This window comes from Tenrec ecaudatus, chromosome 13 (assembly GCF_050624435.1).
Source record: "Tenrec ecaudatus isolate mTenEca1 chromosome 13, mTenEca1.hap1, whole genome shotgun sequence".
In the NCBI taxonomy this organism is placed as follows: domain Eukaryota; kingdom Metazoa; phylum Chordata; class Mammalia; order Afrosoricida; family Tenrecidae; genus Tenrec; species Tenrec ecaudatus.
In genome coordinates this window covers 78226163-78241793 of record NC_134542.1, presented here as the reverse complement: position 1 = coordinate 78241793, position 15631 = coordinate 78226163, and the positions used below count along the sequence as shown (strand labels likewise).

Here is a 15631-nt window from a genome sequence, read left to right as displayed (position 1 = left end):
TTGATTCCTAGACAAATATCCACATGCAGAAAAGTGAATCTGCACCACTCCCTCAACCATAAACAAAAAAATTGTAAATTGTAAGACTTAAAATAACAGAACCCTTCAAAAGATACCTAGGTGAAAATAAGTGTGGTTTTTGATCATTTTTTTAATACAATACCAAGCACATAATAACAAATGCTCCTGAGGATGCGGTGAATTTGAAACCTTTTGTTATTGCTGGTTGAATGAAAATTGATGCAACCACCATATGTAGAAAATAATTTTACAATTCCTAAAAAAAATTGAATATAGAATAGCCATTCTGACTTATCAGTTCCACTCTTAGGTATGTGTCTGAAATAACTGAAAGATTATGTTCATACAAAAGCATTTATATGAGTGATCATAGCAATATTGTTACTATTAGCCAAAGGTAGCAGCAACTCATTTGAAGCAACTCATCTGTCAACTTGGGAATGGATAAAGTGTCATATTATTCAGATGTAAAAAAGGATGAAGTGCTGTTTCATGGACTCTTGTATTTCTTTTTTTTTCACTTTAAAACTTTAATGTTTTATAATATTTTGAAGTTCACTTAATTTTCCCTGTTGAAATGTTTATATAATTTATAACACAGAGAATCTGGTTGTACATACATTTTAACTTAAAACTATTTCTATTTTTTCTATACCCTTGAATAGACCAGCTAACCCAGTAGAATTATTAGTCTACTTTAGGAAACAATCTTATTGTTTAGTTAATAATTTTTTAAACATTTTATTAGGGGCTCATACAACTCTTATCACAATCCATACATATACATACATCAATTGTATAAAGCACATCTGTACATTCTTTGCCCTAATCGACTCTTGTATTTCTACCCACATAATGTGCACATTATAAGTTTTTATATTGTGTAGCCCTCACATTATTTTGGTTTTTAAAAATTATTTTATTGAGGATTTGTAAAGCTCTTATCACAATCTATACATACATTCATGTGTCAAGCACATTTGGACATATGTTGCCATCATTATTTTCAAAACATTTTCTTTCTACTTGAGCCCTTGGTATCAGCTCATTTTCCCCCTTTCTCCCACCCTCACTCCCTCATGAACTCTTGATGATGATGTTGTTGTTTTTCATGTCTTACACTGACCGGTGCCTCCCTTCACCCACTTTTCTGTTGTCCGTCCCCCTGTGAAGGGGTTATATGTATATCTTTGTGATTGGTTCCCCCTTTCTCCTCCCACCTTCCCCTTACCCTCCTGGTATCACTACTTTTATTGGTACTGAGGGGGTTATATCTCCTGGATTCCCTGTGTTTCCAGCTCTTACCTGTACCTGTGTACATGCTCTGGTCTAGCTGGATTTGTAAGGTAGAATTGGGGTCTTAGTGCGGGTTGGGGAGGAAGCATTAAAGAACTTAGAGGAAAGTTGTATGTTTCATCAGTGCTACACTGCACCCTAACTGGTTCGTCTTTTCATTGTGACCGTTCTGTAAGGGGATGTTCAATTGTCTACAGATGGACTTTGGGTCTCTACTCCACATTCCCCTCATTCACATTGATAGGATTTTTTGTTCTGGGTCTTTGCCTGATACCTGATCCTGTCGACACCTCGGAATCACACAGGCTGCTGTGATTCTTCCATGTGGCTTTTACGCTTCTCAGCTAGATGGCTGCTTGTTTATCTTCACGACTTTAAGAGCCCAGATTCTATCTCTTTTGATAGCTGGGCACCATCAGCTTTTTCTTTTCTTTTTTTAATTTTTTTTATTAAGGAAAGTTTATTAACAATTTTAAGTACCTAAAAAACAGCAAACCAATACAGTGGACTTATGTAGTTACAATGTACAACTAGGATTGAAAAAAGAACAAATCTGACATTAGAAACCATGTAAGAAAAAAAAAGAAACCATGTAAGAAATCCCCCGAGGGGGTGCACCGTTCCCGGAGATACTGCAATACCAGGTCGATGCGTGGAGTGGACGGAGCAAGTTCCTATTCCAACTCCCTGCTCCAAAAATCCATTTAATATATTGTCCTCGGATAGAGGACGTATCAGCTTTTTCACCACTTTTGCTTATGCACCCATTTTGTCTTCACTGATTGTGTCGGGAATGTGAGTATCATGAATGCCAGGTTATTAGAACAAAGTGTTCTTGCGTTGAGGGAGTACTTGAGTAGAGGCCCAATGTCTGTCTGTTATATTAATACTTAACATATAAATGTGTACATAGATCTATTTCCCTATCATTATCTCTAAATATATTTACATATGTACATGCCTGTGCTTAGATCTCTATAAATGTCCTTTGCCTCCTAGTTCTTTCTTCTATGTCCTTTTACTTTCCTCTGGTCCCACTATCATGCTCAGCTTTCATTCGTTTCAGCAATTCCTCTCAGCTACATTGCCCCTGATCGAGCCCTATCAGGCATCCTGTGCCCTCCTCACCATCGATTTTAGATCACTTGTTCCCTTGTCCCTGGGTTGTTGACACCCCCATCCTTTTCCTCACCTCCTCCCCATCCCTGGAACTGTCATTCCCATTGTTTTCTCCTCCAGATTGTCTATCTTCTCTAGATAGACATGCAGAGATAATAATAAGCACAAAAACAAGACAGAGTACAAAACATTTGCTTACCACTTAAGCCCCTGGTATCAGCTCCTCATTTCCCCTGTCCCTCGCCACTCCCCCTCCCTCATGAACCCTTGATAATTTATAAATTATTATTTTGTCATATCTTACACTGTCCAACATCTCCTTTTACTCACTTTTCTGTTTTCCGTCCCCCAGGGAGGAGCTTATATGTAGATCCCCCTTTCTATCCCACCTTCCCTCCATCCTCCCGGTATCGCCACTCTTGTGCTTTACACAATCGATGTATGTATGAATTGTGATAGGAGTGGTATGAGCCCCCAATGAAATGATTTTTTTTAAATGCTTAGAATCACAAGAATGTGTGAGCCTTTTGTAGCAAGTATATAGCTTTATTATTATTTATATTTTCTCTTTATCTTATATTTTTGCCCTTCTCTATGATTCTTTTAAAATATTTTCTCATTTATTTCCATTTTAATGTAGTATTTCTGTAATTTGCATTAAATATATTTTTTGGGGGGGGGAAGACAGTGTAAAACAACAAAAGAGAAAAACGTCCAAAATAACAACAACAACAAAATTAAAATCTATAAATTATTGCAGTTCTGTTTGTTGACCTTTAGGAGCCCACACATTATTTTCATAAGCACACTCTATCATTGTGTTTTATAAGATGATGACTTGGATGTATTTGTTTGTCCAATGGATTTAATGTTAAATCTTTGTTTTGGTACCTGTAGACATGGATGTTTGGTTCCCAGAGCAGACCCTCACTAGCCTACCCTTGAATTTCTAAAGCAGCACCTCTCCTGGAATGACTCCTTCTCTACTTGTTGACCACTTTCTCCAGTGCAGGAAGAAATCACTTTTTTCTACCCTAGAAGCAGCACTGCCTTGGTGGCCAGTCCCAGCCAAGGAGGTGCACAAGTTTGTGCACCCTGGGTCAGACAGGCCAGTCAAGCAGCACTGCACTCACAAGATAGATTCAACGGACTGCCTGGAGGCCATGTAGGGCCATTGCAGTGTCCAACTGCTTCACATGGGAGAGTGCACATGGACACTTCCCCTGCCTGCTGTGGGACCAGTCCATGTTTGGGCTGTGGCAGACCTGCATCTAGCCTTCCACCTAACCCTCTGCCAGTTTCTAGTGCAGCTTTACCTGGGCTTACATAAGCTTCGCAGAGAAAGCTTCCATGATGCTTAGGCCTAGCCACAGACTACCCTCAACTGTTTATTTTTTTTAATTGTCTGGGTCTTGCCAAATTCTTCCTATGATCCCTTGACTATGCATTTATACTTTTTATTATATGAATATGTTAAAAGTATTATTTCCAAACTGTTGAATGAGAGTGAAAGAGACCACAATTTACTTCTGTAAATTTCACAAGATATGCATGGTATATGCCAAAACTTTTTATGTACATTCATACATTATTCACTTGGGCACACTGTTTTTGGAGAAAGCTGATACATCATAGATGAACCTCAGAGGCATTATGCTAAGTGGAAGAAGGCTGATATAAAGGGTCACATATTGTATGATTCTGTTCTATGATTTCAATTATGTGAAATGTTTAAACAGTAAATCATTAGAGACAGAGAACAGAGTAGTAGTTACTGGGGCTAGGGAAGAAGAGGATTGAGGCAAACTGCTGAGAGGCGTGGAATTGTTAATAGGAATGGAAATATCCTAGAATTACATAGTAATCATGATTGTACAATATGGTGATTATACTGCAAACCTTTAATATGGTGAATTTTGTTTTATGTGAATTATACTCAATTTAAAAATGCTATTTCATTTTAAAAGACATTTAAGGCCCAAAGATGAAATGGAAGATGGTATGACATATTAAGGACTGTATTAAAAGGAATTTCAAAATAGGTAGGAAAGTTTGTACTTCTTAAAATAGAGAAGGCTGATAGAGAACTTTATAGCTTTTAGAATTGATGAGAAAGGTTCTATTTTGTGGCTTTTACAGTTGGAGAGGAAGACTCAGTCATTAGATGGCCCTGTGCTCAGAGCCAAGGAATGTGGTTAGAGATGTTATGCAAACTGAGATGATAAAACCAAATTAGTTCCACTGAGCAAATTACCTGTAGTTCAGAAGCAGCAGGGAGGTTAGAAAATTAATAGGGAGTGGGGGAAGGACTGAAGGATGTGATTTTCTTTTTAATGTACAATCCAGCAGCAGCTCTCCTTAGATTTTGTGCTAAAATAAGAGCATTTTCACACATTTTAATTGCTCTGTGATAACAACAGTGTGAACTTCATCCACAAACACTTATTATCTATTTAATTTTGTTCTAATTTCAGTGTAGCAAGAATTCACCTTGTAAGTGGGAGTAACTGTCCGTTTAGTAGAAAGAAATCCCTTCCCACATTGCTAATTCAGTTGTGCATTTCAATGATAAAATATTGATAATAAAATGACTTTTTATATTTATCCATTTTTAGGTTACATTCATAGATTACTATTTTCAAAGTAGCATCTTTATGAATGGAAACACCACTTCTTTTGTAATGAATGTTTTTAAAAATTGCAGAAATTAAGATTTCAGAATTTGGGGGGGGGCAAGATTTTTATATCTTTAAAAGCTATATGTTCATGGTAGACTTTTAATTTTTAAAAATAGCCTGTTTCCAATGAATTGATTCTGGTACATGATAGCCCACGTGCTATGCAGTAGAAGTGTTCCATAAGTAGATTTGTGGTTTGTTTTTATGTGTGTGGTTTTTGCTGTAAACTTAATCGAAGCAGGTTGCTGCCTAGTCTTTTGCATGACTGAAATGGTTCAAATCTCCAACCGCTAGCTTAATTGTCAAATGGAAAATTGTAGATGTCACAGAGACCTTACAGGTCTATATTAAGATGCATTCTTGAAATGAATTTTATGTAACTACATAGCTATCTAAATTCTTCTCATTCTTTCCCAGACCTATCATATGCTCGATCCTTTATAGTGATGCTCCAGGACAAAGAGGAATGGATAAAAATATTGGCGAGCAACTCAATAAAGCTTATGAAGCCTTCCGACAGGCTTGCATGGATAGAGATTCTGCAGTGAAAGAACTACAGCAAAAGGTACGTGTAGTTTGGTTTTTGAAAATTGTTCTTTATGATGGCCAATTGAATTTGAGTTTTATATAAGTCAAAACTTTATGTTGTTAGAAACTTCCTAGCAGAACTGTAATTACTGAAGCTGGGTAAATAATTTTGTGGAATTTTAAGTTTTTCTTTGAGATCCTCTTTTTAAACTGTGATTGTGTAAAGAATTGATGAAGACTGTTGTATTCTATAAACAGTTTTGAAATAATCAGGGATTGTTTGTATGTAGCCCAAGCCCATCCACTGCCATCAAATCCATTCCAATCCTAGCAACCCTAATAGTACAGAGTAGAAGTGCTCCCCAGCATTTCTGAGGCTGCAATCTCTACAAGAGCAAATAACATCATCTTGCTCCCCTGGAGCATCTAGTGGATTCAAACTGCTGGCTTTTTGGTTCACAGCCCAACTTATAACTTACTACACCACATGGGTTCCTTAGAAAGATGAAATAAATATAAGAATAATTTGTTTTGACGAACTAAAAGAAGTATCCCCATCTCAGCTAAGTTTGTTTTGTTTTCTTGGATTTTTGTTTTGTTTAACTTTTTTTTTGAATGGCTACATTTAGGAATTCCTACATTTTGGAATATTACAAGACTGAAAATAACCTTGAACTAAATGTGTTATTAATATATAATCACCTTCTTCTTCTTCCTCTTTTACTATGGCAGTTAAAAATAGGTAGACTATTCCCCTGAGATCTCTAATGATTTATTAAAAATCTCAGCTTTTGGTTTCTGGAACATAAGCCAATGCTAGGAGTCCCAATCTATCATATAACTTTACTATCCAGGGTGCAGTACGCATTGAAGAAATACGTAAATATTCTCTAGTTCTTTAATAGTTCCTCCCCTTACTATTACGTTCTTAGTTTCACCTCATGAATCTTGTGAGACCTGTGTATGTTCATTTGTATAATTAAAATCATTCAATGCATGAAATCCAAGATAGATTAACCCTTCAGAAGTAGTAAAGGGAGTGATGATTTCCTGAGGGCACAGAAAGAGAAGGAGAATCAGTAGCGATGATGACTGTATAACCCCATTCAAGCAGAACTAATAACAGAATTTCAGGTGAACAGATACATTGGCTGGTGTGAGATACAGCAAAAAACATATATTATTAAATTTATACATTTTATAATAGGGTTTCTGGGATGTAGGGTGGCGGGAGGAAGAGGATAAAGGGGAGCTGATTTCAGAGACTTTCAAGAAGAAAGAAAATGTTTTGAAAATGAGGGTGGCAGCAATTGTACAATTATGCTTGATCTAATTAGATTATGGATTGCTGTAATATCTGTAAGTGCTCCGAATAAAATGATTTATATGTATATATGCTTTCAAAATAACAAAAAACTTACAAATAACAGAAAATAAATTGGATAACTGGGAGTTTCTGAAAAGTAAACACTTGTGTTCATCGAAAGAGATAAAATGAGAAAACTAACTAGAAAAAAAATTGGGGAAATGACATCTGAAAGAGCTGTCATCTCTGAAATATATAGAAAATGTCAATACCTCAACAACAAAAAGACAAAGAATCCAATAAAAAAACAAAGGACAGCAGATTGTAGGTTAATAGTCAAGTGTAAAATAAGGCAACTAATAAACACATGAAGAGATGTTTATGATCATTAACCATTAGAAAGACACAAGTCAACAAACAAACACAAACCTAAAAGCAGAAAAAAACAGATGCTAGTAAATTTAGATCTCTCTAATACACCGCTGGAAGGATTATAAAATGGTACACCCACTATGGAAAACAATACAATACTCCTTCAAAAAGCTAAAAATAGAAATACTGTCTGACCAACAGCCCTACTCTGAAGTACACAGGTATATCCTAGAGAAATAAGAGCAGTGATAGGAATAGACTTATGTCTGCCTGTGTCCAATATACTACTATTCACAGTAGCAAAAAGATGGAAACAACCTAAGTAGCTAACAGTTGAGAAAATAAGCAAAATGTTATAGAAACGTACAATGGAATGCTATACACCAATAAAAAATAATGACTCCTTGAACCAGCATGTACGAATCTGGAGTACATTATGCTAAGTGAAATGAATCAATTACAAAAGAATTGACTTATTTGTTTGATACCATTTAATAAAAATTCAGCAATAGATTTATATACAGAAACATTCTTTCACAGTTGTTAGGGATAAAAAGGGAAAATTATTTGTGGATTGTAAAGCAAAAAGAGCCAGTTGTCATCAATTGTGATTACACTTTTGACTTAGAAAGACCCTGTAGGACAAGTCTACAACTACCTACATCTCCCAAGATGTGGGTATCCTTTTAATAACAGCTGAGTGCCTAACGACTGTGTCACCCATGCTCCTTACTAGATAAACATGTGTTAATTCTAGTAAAGAGAAAGACAGTATGAGGGAAGTTAGCACTGTGTAATAAAGCGAAATGAAGACAGGGAGGTCTTTAAGGGTAAAGGACAGCTATGGGAAATGCTAAGGAGTCCTGGTGGTTTAGTGGGGCTGCCAACATTGGCACCGCACCACAGGAGAGATGAGAATTTCTGTTCCCTTGATGATTTACAGTCTCAGAAACTTACAATGGTAAGTCTGCTCTGTCTTTTAGGCCCTATTCTGCATTGGAATCAACTTGTTGGCAGCAAGCTTAGTAAATGCTATAACATACAGTAACAGCAACCAACAATTTGTGAGTGGTTAAATAGGTAGATATGTTTATAAATATGCAACAAGAGGATTTACCACCACCACCACCCCCCAAAAAAAGGAAAAAGCTCTGCTGGGCAGAGCCTCCAACGTACACATTTTTGCCGCTAGGCAAGCATCCAGCAACTTGTTCTGAGTTAGTGCACCCAGTGGCATCTCCTCGAAAGGTTCTCTCTGGTACAGTGAATTTTTTCTACCAGGTCAGACAGTTAATCAGGCCTTCTATTTAGAGGTTCTGAAAAAATTGCGTTAAAAGTGTGCAACCAAAAAGGCCTGTTTTGTGGCAGACGGGGTATTGGTTTTGCTACCATGGCAGTGCACCTGTTCATGCAGCTATCTCAGTGCCCGACTTTTTGTCAAAAACCAGCAAACCGCTCTTGCCCCATGCACCTTACTCACCCAACTCGCTCTGTGCGACTTCCTTTTGCTTCCACAAATGAAGAGGGACATGAAAGGATAGCAATTTGATTATGTAAAAGGGGTGAAGAAAAAAAAACAAGGGAGTTGCTGTCAGCCATGTAGCCAGATGAGTTTGAAAAATGTTTCCAAGAAGGAATCACTGATCTGACAAATGTATTAGGTGTAATGGAGAATCCTTTGAAGGTGTTTTCTAAAAAATTTAAATATTTGGCTTTGGAAAAGATTCCAGTTTTTTGGGGGGGTACCCCCTTGTATGTATAGGAATGCAAAGGAGAGTACATTTATGGGCATTTTTAGATATAGTTGTGGCCATTTATACATATGTATTTCTCTATGCTGTGTATCTATTCATACATGACAGAGCACAGAGCATATGGGGAAGGTTAGTTTCAGAGCCTTCTTAGACACATGCAAACACTTGATGGAACTGAGTTTCTATACTTGAAGACTTAGGACTATAGTTTTAGAGGAAAACAGTTATCCGGACTATCAAGTTCATACAAACATACAAAATAATGTTTTCCATCCTAATGTGGTGAGTAGTTTCTGGGAATCTTAATGCTTGTGAGTGGCCATCTCTTGTTGGACTCTACTTGTATGGAACAAAAGAGAATGAGTGAAAATTAAAGGCTCAAAGAAGAAAGTAGTTCAGATTATTAACAGCTCACATAAAACATGGCCTCTTCTAATTTTAGACAAGAGGAGCATGGTGGTACTGACCATTGTGTACAAGAATACAATAGAAAGTCCCAGAGCAAGTGGGCAAAAAATGTAGAACAAAATTCAAATTCCTCAAGAAAACCATACTTAACCATAGACCCTGTGTTATTCTGGGTAGACTAGAGAAACAAATTCATGGACACACATATGTGTGTATATACACAAGAGGAGGTGAATATTGCGAAAACATCCCAGCCCAGATCAAGTCTCTAAGTCTGATATTAGCCCATATGTCCAATACTAATCTGTGAAGTCGTCTTCAGACTAACGAAACACATGGAATGAGCAATAACACTGAATGCAGGAAGATCACAGGCTAGTGGGTGCAAAGTCTGTAGCAGTAGAAGCATTTCAGCACTGGCAGGGGTCTCCATGTTCCCAGGACTGAATCAGGGTAGGTCCATGTGGCTTCTCCTCAGGGATGTCTTGCAGGAAGTGAGCAGAAAGAAGTGTCTCCCATCTCCAAGGAGGAAAATACCGTAGTTCCCAGAATTCTCAGGAGAAGGCCATGCCCTCACAGAGGTCTCATTGGCTATCACCAGATTGACAGACTAGACTCCACCCCTACACTCTTAATTCTCAAATTGACACCAGATTATGTAACTACCATAGACCATTAGCAGAATCCCCAAGACAGTCTATTACTCTAAGATACCCTTTAACCTGGAACTGAAGCCTTCCTAGGAGCTAGATAACAGAATAACTTATAAAATAATATACACTTCTTAGGACAATTAACTGCAGTCACACTTTGTTTTAATGTGCTTTCTAGATGCTTCTGATTCTACAAATTGAAGACTTATTTCATCCCTGAGTAGGGCCAAGTCTATCAGTACCATCTTTCTAATAGCATGTGCACATTCCATGTCTCTGTGTCACATTTTAGGAATTCTCAAAATATTTCAAACTTTTTCATAATGCTGTTGCACACTTTAGTGTAACCATAACTTTCATATACACTAGAAAAGAAAAAATACATGTGATTCACTTTATTGGCATAGTTATTTTATTGTGATTGTCTAGAACTGAATCTGCAGTGTTTCTGAAGTATGCCTGTATATGAAACCAAACAGGCTTCATTGGCCCATAAACAAAAATGAAAAGTTAAGGTGGAGCAAGAAAACCAGAGGGACAGAAATGGGGAAGGTGAAATGGAAATAGGGTGAGTCTTGATACATGACAGGGATAGCAACCAATGTCATAGACAAATTATGTATAAATTATTGAATAGGAAACCAATTTGCTGTATAAATTTCAACTAAAACAATAAGATATTCAAAAATAATGATAGAATATCCATGGTGGGAAAAAGTAAAAAGCAAGTATTCACTTTAATTCAAATATATAATAACCCTGATACTCTATGAATTTAAAAATAAAATTGTCTTCTATGTGTGCAAGAATTAGTCTTAATTTAATTTTATTAGAAGTTGTGATATATCTTCATATAACACATTTTTAATCATTTTATTAGGGGATCTTATAGCTCTTATAACAACCCACACATACATTGTATCAAGCACATTTGTACATATGTTGCCATCATCCTTTTCAAAGCATTTTCTTTCTACTTGAGCCCTTGGTGTCAGCTCCTCTTGTTTTTCCTCCCTCCCCAACCCTCCTAGCCTCATGAACCCTTGATAAATTGTAAATTATTATTATTCTAATATCTTACACAATCCGCTGTGTCCCTTCACCCATGTTTCTGCACAACACATATTCTTATGGAGAAGCATTATTTTAATACCAGTCTGCCCACCTCTAATCCAGAAAAGCATCAATTCAAAATTTCAAAGAATTCCTTTCTTTCTCTTCATAATTGGAAGCATATATAAATTAGTGTATGCAAAGGTGAAATTAAGTATCAGCTTTGTGCTGGAAAAAAACATTCATCATAATTAGAATCCTGAATATTTTATATGGTGTTAATAGCATATGTGTGGTGTGTGTGCATATTATCCTAAGCTTCTCAGACATTTAAATTAACTGTGGGCAATTTCATAATAAATCAGAGTGGACTTTGCTTACCCCCCAAATACTATTATGTATTAGTATGACTCACACATATGGTTGACGCTCATGGTCATTTTGCTTCATTTCTACATTTACTTGTTTGTATAAGACATATTAAAAACAAACAAACAGCTTGACATGATGCATGGATTGTGTTAAGAGTTGTACGAGCCCCCAATAAATTGATTTTTAAATAAATACATAAATAAATTTAACCTCTAAAATAAACAGACAAACTTACTGCCATCCAGTTGATTAATGACCCAATGCTCCATTTTTAAGGCTGCAGATTTTTACAGAGGCAAATAGCCTCATCTGTCTCCTGCAGAGCTACTTGTGAGTTTGAACCACTGACCCTGCAATTGACAGCTCAATGCTTACCCGACAGTACCACCAGAGCTCCTTTCCTAGGCTTAAGAAAGGATTTCAAAAACAATGGCTTGTGCATAAAAGGGCTCAGTTTTGAAAAGTTATCCCTGTACGTATAACTTCTTTATTTAGTGTTTTCAGTTTCAAAAGAAAAAAATATTGTAGGAAAGCGATATCTGATCAGAAAGTTTTTAAGGTCTCCAAGCATGGATCTGCTACAACTTTGCATCATATAGTGAAGTTTTCACTGCTCTGCAGCAAAATAAAATAATGATAGTGTAATGAACTTTTCATAATGCTAGATTTGTTCAATTTAAAATTCTATCCTTGATTGTTATACTGTTAACATATATTTCCATGGAAAGTTGTGAAATGGTAATGCATTCTGCTGCTAACTAAAAGATTGGAGTTCAAGTTCATTTAGAATTGCTTCTGAAGAAAGGCTTATGATCTCCCTCTGAAAATTTGCCATTCATAATAGAAAGCCCCATACAATATATCACAAAAGGGATTTTGAACTGAAGAGTCATGTTAAATTTCATTTCACTTGAGACTCAGAGTTCAAGGTTTTAATAGAGGGCTAGTCAGATTGCTGCCCTCTGTTCACCGCTGGAGGAAACATGAGTCTCTCAATTTTAAATTAAGATGTCGGATTTGCTGAATTTTGGGTTTATTGGTCATTCTTTTTGTTTTGGTCATTCTTTATAGTATAACCAAACATGATTCAGAAATTAGATTTCATACCATGCTCTCATTCATTATCTTTTAAAAAATTCTTTTTGAGAGCAATATGTCTATTTGGCATTTTAATAAGTTTTGTTTTATGGAACTTTTATTATTTTGAATTATACAATCATGTATCTCGTGTAAATCCGTAATTTCTCCATAGCTGAATACTTCAGGAAATGAGATAAAGTATTGTTGAGATTTTCATATAAAGCAAGTGAGGTCATCCTCATTGGAATGATAAAGAAAATGAAGTGATATACATAAAAGCTTTCAAATATCAGGTATGAGAATAAGAGCAAAGGCTATGAAGTCAGACAAAGTTTTAAATGCTACCTTCCCTACTTCCAAGATTTTCAACCTGGACAGTTGGAAGATTGATGATGCATCCACAAAAATAGAGAATGCTAGTAGTTACTTGATTTGCAAATACTGAGTTTAAGTGTTAGCAAGACAACCAAAGGAAAACATTCAGCAGGGATTTGAAATGTAGATCTGGATCTTGGAAGTAGGTAGCAGTTGGGAATACAGGTTTTTGTAGTCACCTGCATCACGATGGTATTTTGAATGATAAGAAAAGGAGTAAATCTAAAAGGCTTTTCTCAGTGCCTTGGGGAAGTTTTGTGACGCTCCGATGGCAGAAAAGGCCACAAGGAATAGGCTGTGAGTGAGCCTTTTGCCCTTTTTAATGTCATGCCTTCAGTATTGCTCTAGCCAAGATTCTTTCAATAGCTTTGTTTCATTGCTGTCCCTCTGCCATCCTTCATTCGTGTGAACTTCTCAGGCTTACACCACTTAGCTGCCTGTACTGCACACTAGTCCTTCTCTGAGGGTCTCTTCTAGTCTACTGCACGGTAAGATTAAGAAGCGCTCCTTTCAGAAGTCAGTGTGCTCCAGCTGTTCACATTCTGCCAAGCACACGCAGCTGAGAGTTCCAAGTCAATAAGGGAGACAAAAACAAATCAGGCAGGTAAGTGACTTTTTAAATATTGCTGATTTACAAAAGCAGCATATAATTATTCAAGAAAATGCAAATAATATAAGATAAACAGAATACAAAGTGATGATTCTCTCCTTAACTTCCCAGGTATAACCACTGTTAGCAATTTAATACATATCCAGAATATATGAATCTTCTTCTTTTTTTTCTGAAGTAGATTCATGCTAATCTGGAAAAGGTTTTCAGTCATCTATTTTAATTCCTTTACCAAATTCCCGAGAAATTGATCTAGCTAAGAATCATTTGTTTGTAACTTATTTGCCAAAAATTATAGATAGAGAGAGAAACATAGAGATATACGCACATATATTCAGATTAGTATTTGTAGATATATTGTGTTACATTTAATAACTAACAGTATCCCTTGTACTACCTCTTCCTCATAACTTCATTTTTCTTTAGCATTCAAGACCCCGTGTTTGCTTTCCTCTCCTCCCCCCTTCCATTTTGGTCCCATTTCTCAGGCTCTTTCGCAGGTTCATATTCTGCTACTAGGTCCAATAAACTTTGGAATTCTTTAGAGCCTTCTTTTCTTTGTACTTTACTGTTCTTGTACGAGCTCCTCCTCAATAACCAAACCACAAACCTAATTCAGTGCCATCAAGTCAGTTGCAACTCATAGACTCTGTAAGGCAGAACTCTCCCTGTATGTTTCTTTATGGGAGCAGAACCTCCATGTTTCACCAACAGAGCAGCTGTCGGTTTGAACTGCTAGCTTTCAGTTAGCACCCAACATATAACCCAAAACAGTGACTCTACAAATTATCTGCTAAGTCCAGCCCTGCCCTCAGACCCATATGTCTTACCACCACTTTGAGGGCACATTCAACTGAATGTTCAAACCCAAATTTATATACCTTCTATTGTTTCTCACCTTGCTATTTCAATGAAATGAAGATTTTGTAAGCTGTTGTATGGAATAGTCCTGCCTTTTATTTACCTTAAATTTTCCATATTTAAATTTCAAAGGATGATTTTTATACTAGTGTTATAAACATTCAGATCTATTTACCTTTGTAAAAACTTAGTGTGTTTCTTCTTTTAGCTCTATGACAATATCCCATTTTTGTAGATATTCCTTCCACCATGCTATTAAATTGTTTTTATCTTAGCACCGCTAGACTTTAAGAAAAATAACTTTTCAGCTTTTTCTTCAGATACAGCTCTCATTATAGACCAGGCTGAAGCATCAGGTAATCTTAGTTACACTGAACCAATTGCATTGACTTCACTTCCTTAAATCTTCAGATACATAATGTTTCATAAAACAGAGAAGAATGTTACCTTTAATGAATGACAGCATTTAAAAATTACCATATAATTTACATATAAATTCTACAAAGTAGTTTTAGACCTATTTTATTTTATATTTTCATAACACTGATTTTATTTATACTTCATATGATTTTTGTTTTGAGAAAACAATCTTTTAAATGTGTTTTTCTCTCTTAGAGCTTTTTATATCAATCAAAATAAACAAAATTCCACTGGTGTTCTTTTCAAATGAACTGATTTGTATTGAAATTTCTTGTGGTAACTACCAAAGGCCTAATTCATAAGACAATCATCGAAGTAGTTTCACTTCTAGCCAGGGCCAAGTGCAGCTTCATGGTGGCACACAACGAAAGTGAAACAATAAATCCAGATAGAATATTCTTGTCTGGAAGAAAAGAAGACTCCTGTAGACAGAATTCTCTTCAGATTGTATAAATCTTTTGTCTTTTTAGACCTATTTGAAAATGAAGAAACTGCAACTCACAAATCAGTCACCTTTTCAATTTACGTGTCAGAATCTATGCTGGGATTGAGTTTACCAGATTCATAAAAACAATAGTCATTTTACTAGCCCACCTAGAATATAAGGAGCTTTGGTGGCAAAGTGATTAAGTGCTTAGCTGCTAACTGAAAGGTAGGTGGTTCAAACCCATCCATAGCAGTTCTTTCCTGTAGAGTCCCTCTGAATCAGAACGAACTTAAGTGGT

General features: G+C 36.2%; 1 protein-coding gene and 1 pseudogene across 3 annotated transcripts in view; one reads left to right on the top strand and one right to left on the bottom strand.

Annotated features, from left to right (window-relative positions):
• TANK (TRAF family member associated NFKB activator) overlaps positions 1-15631 on the top strand; it is a 101407-nt gene that overhangs the window by 25934 nt on the left and 59842 nt on the right. For all 3 annotated transcript variants that reach the window (XM_075529606.1, XM_075529605.1, XM_075529607.1), the window contains exon 2: positions 5532-5679. In XM_075529606.1, the coding sequence (XP_075385721.1) occupies positions 5581-5679 (99 nt within the window). In that variant the 5' untranslated portion in view covers positions 5532-5580. The remainder of the gene's footprint in view (positions 1-5531; positions 5680-15631) is intronic.
• LOC142425040 (U2 spliceosomal RNA) lies at positions 1925-2059 on the bottom strand (annotated as a pseudogene).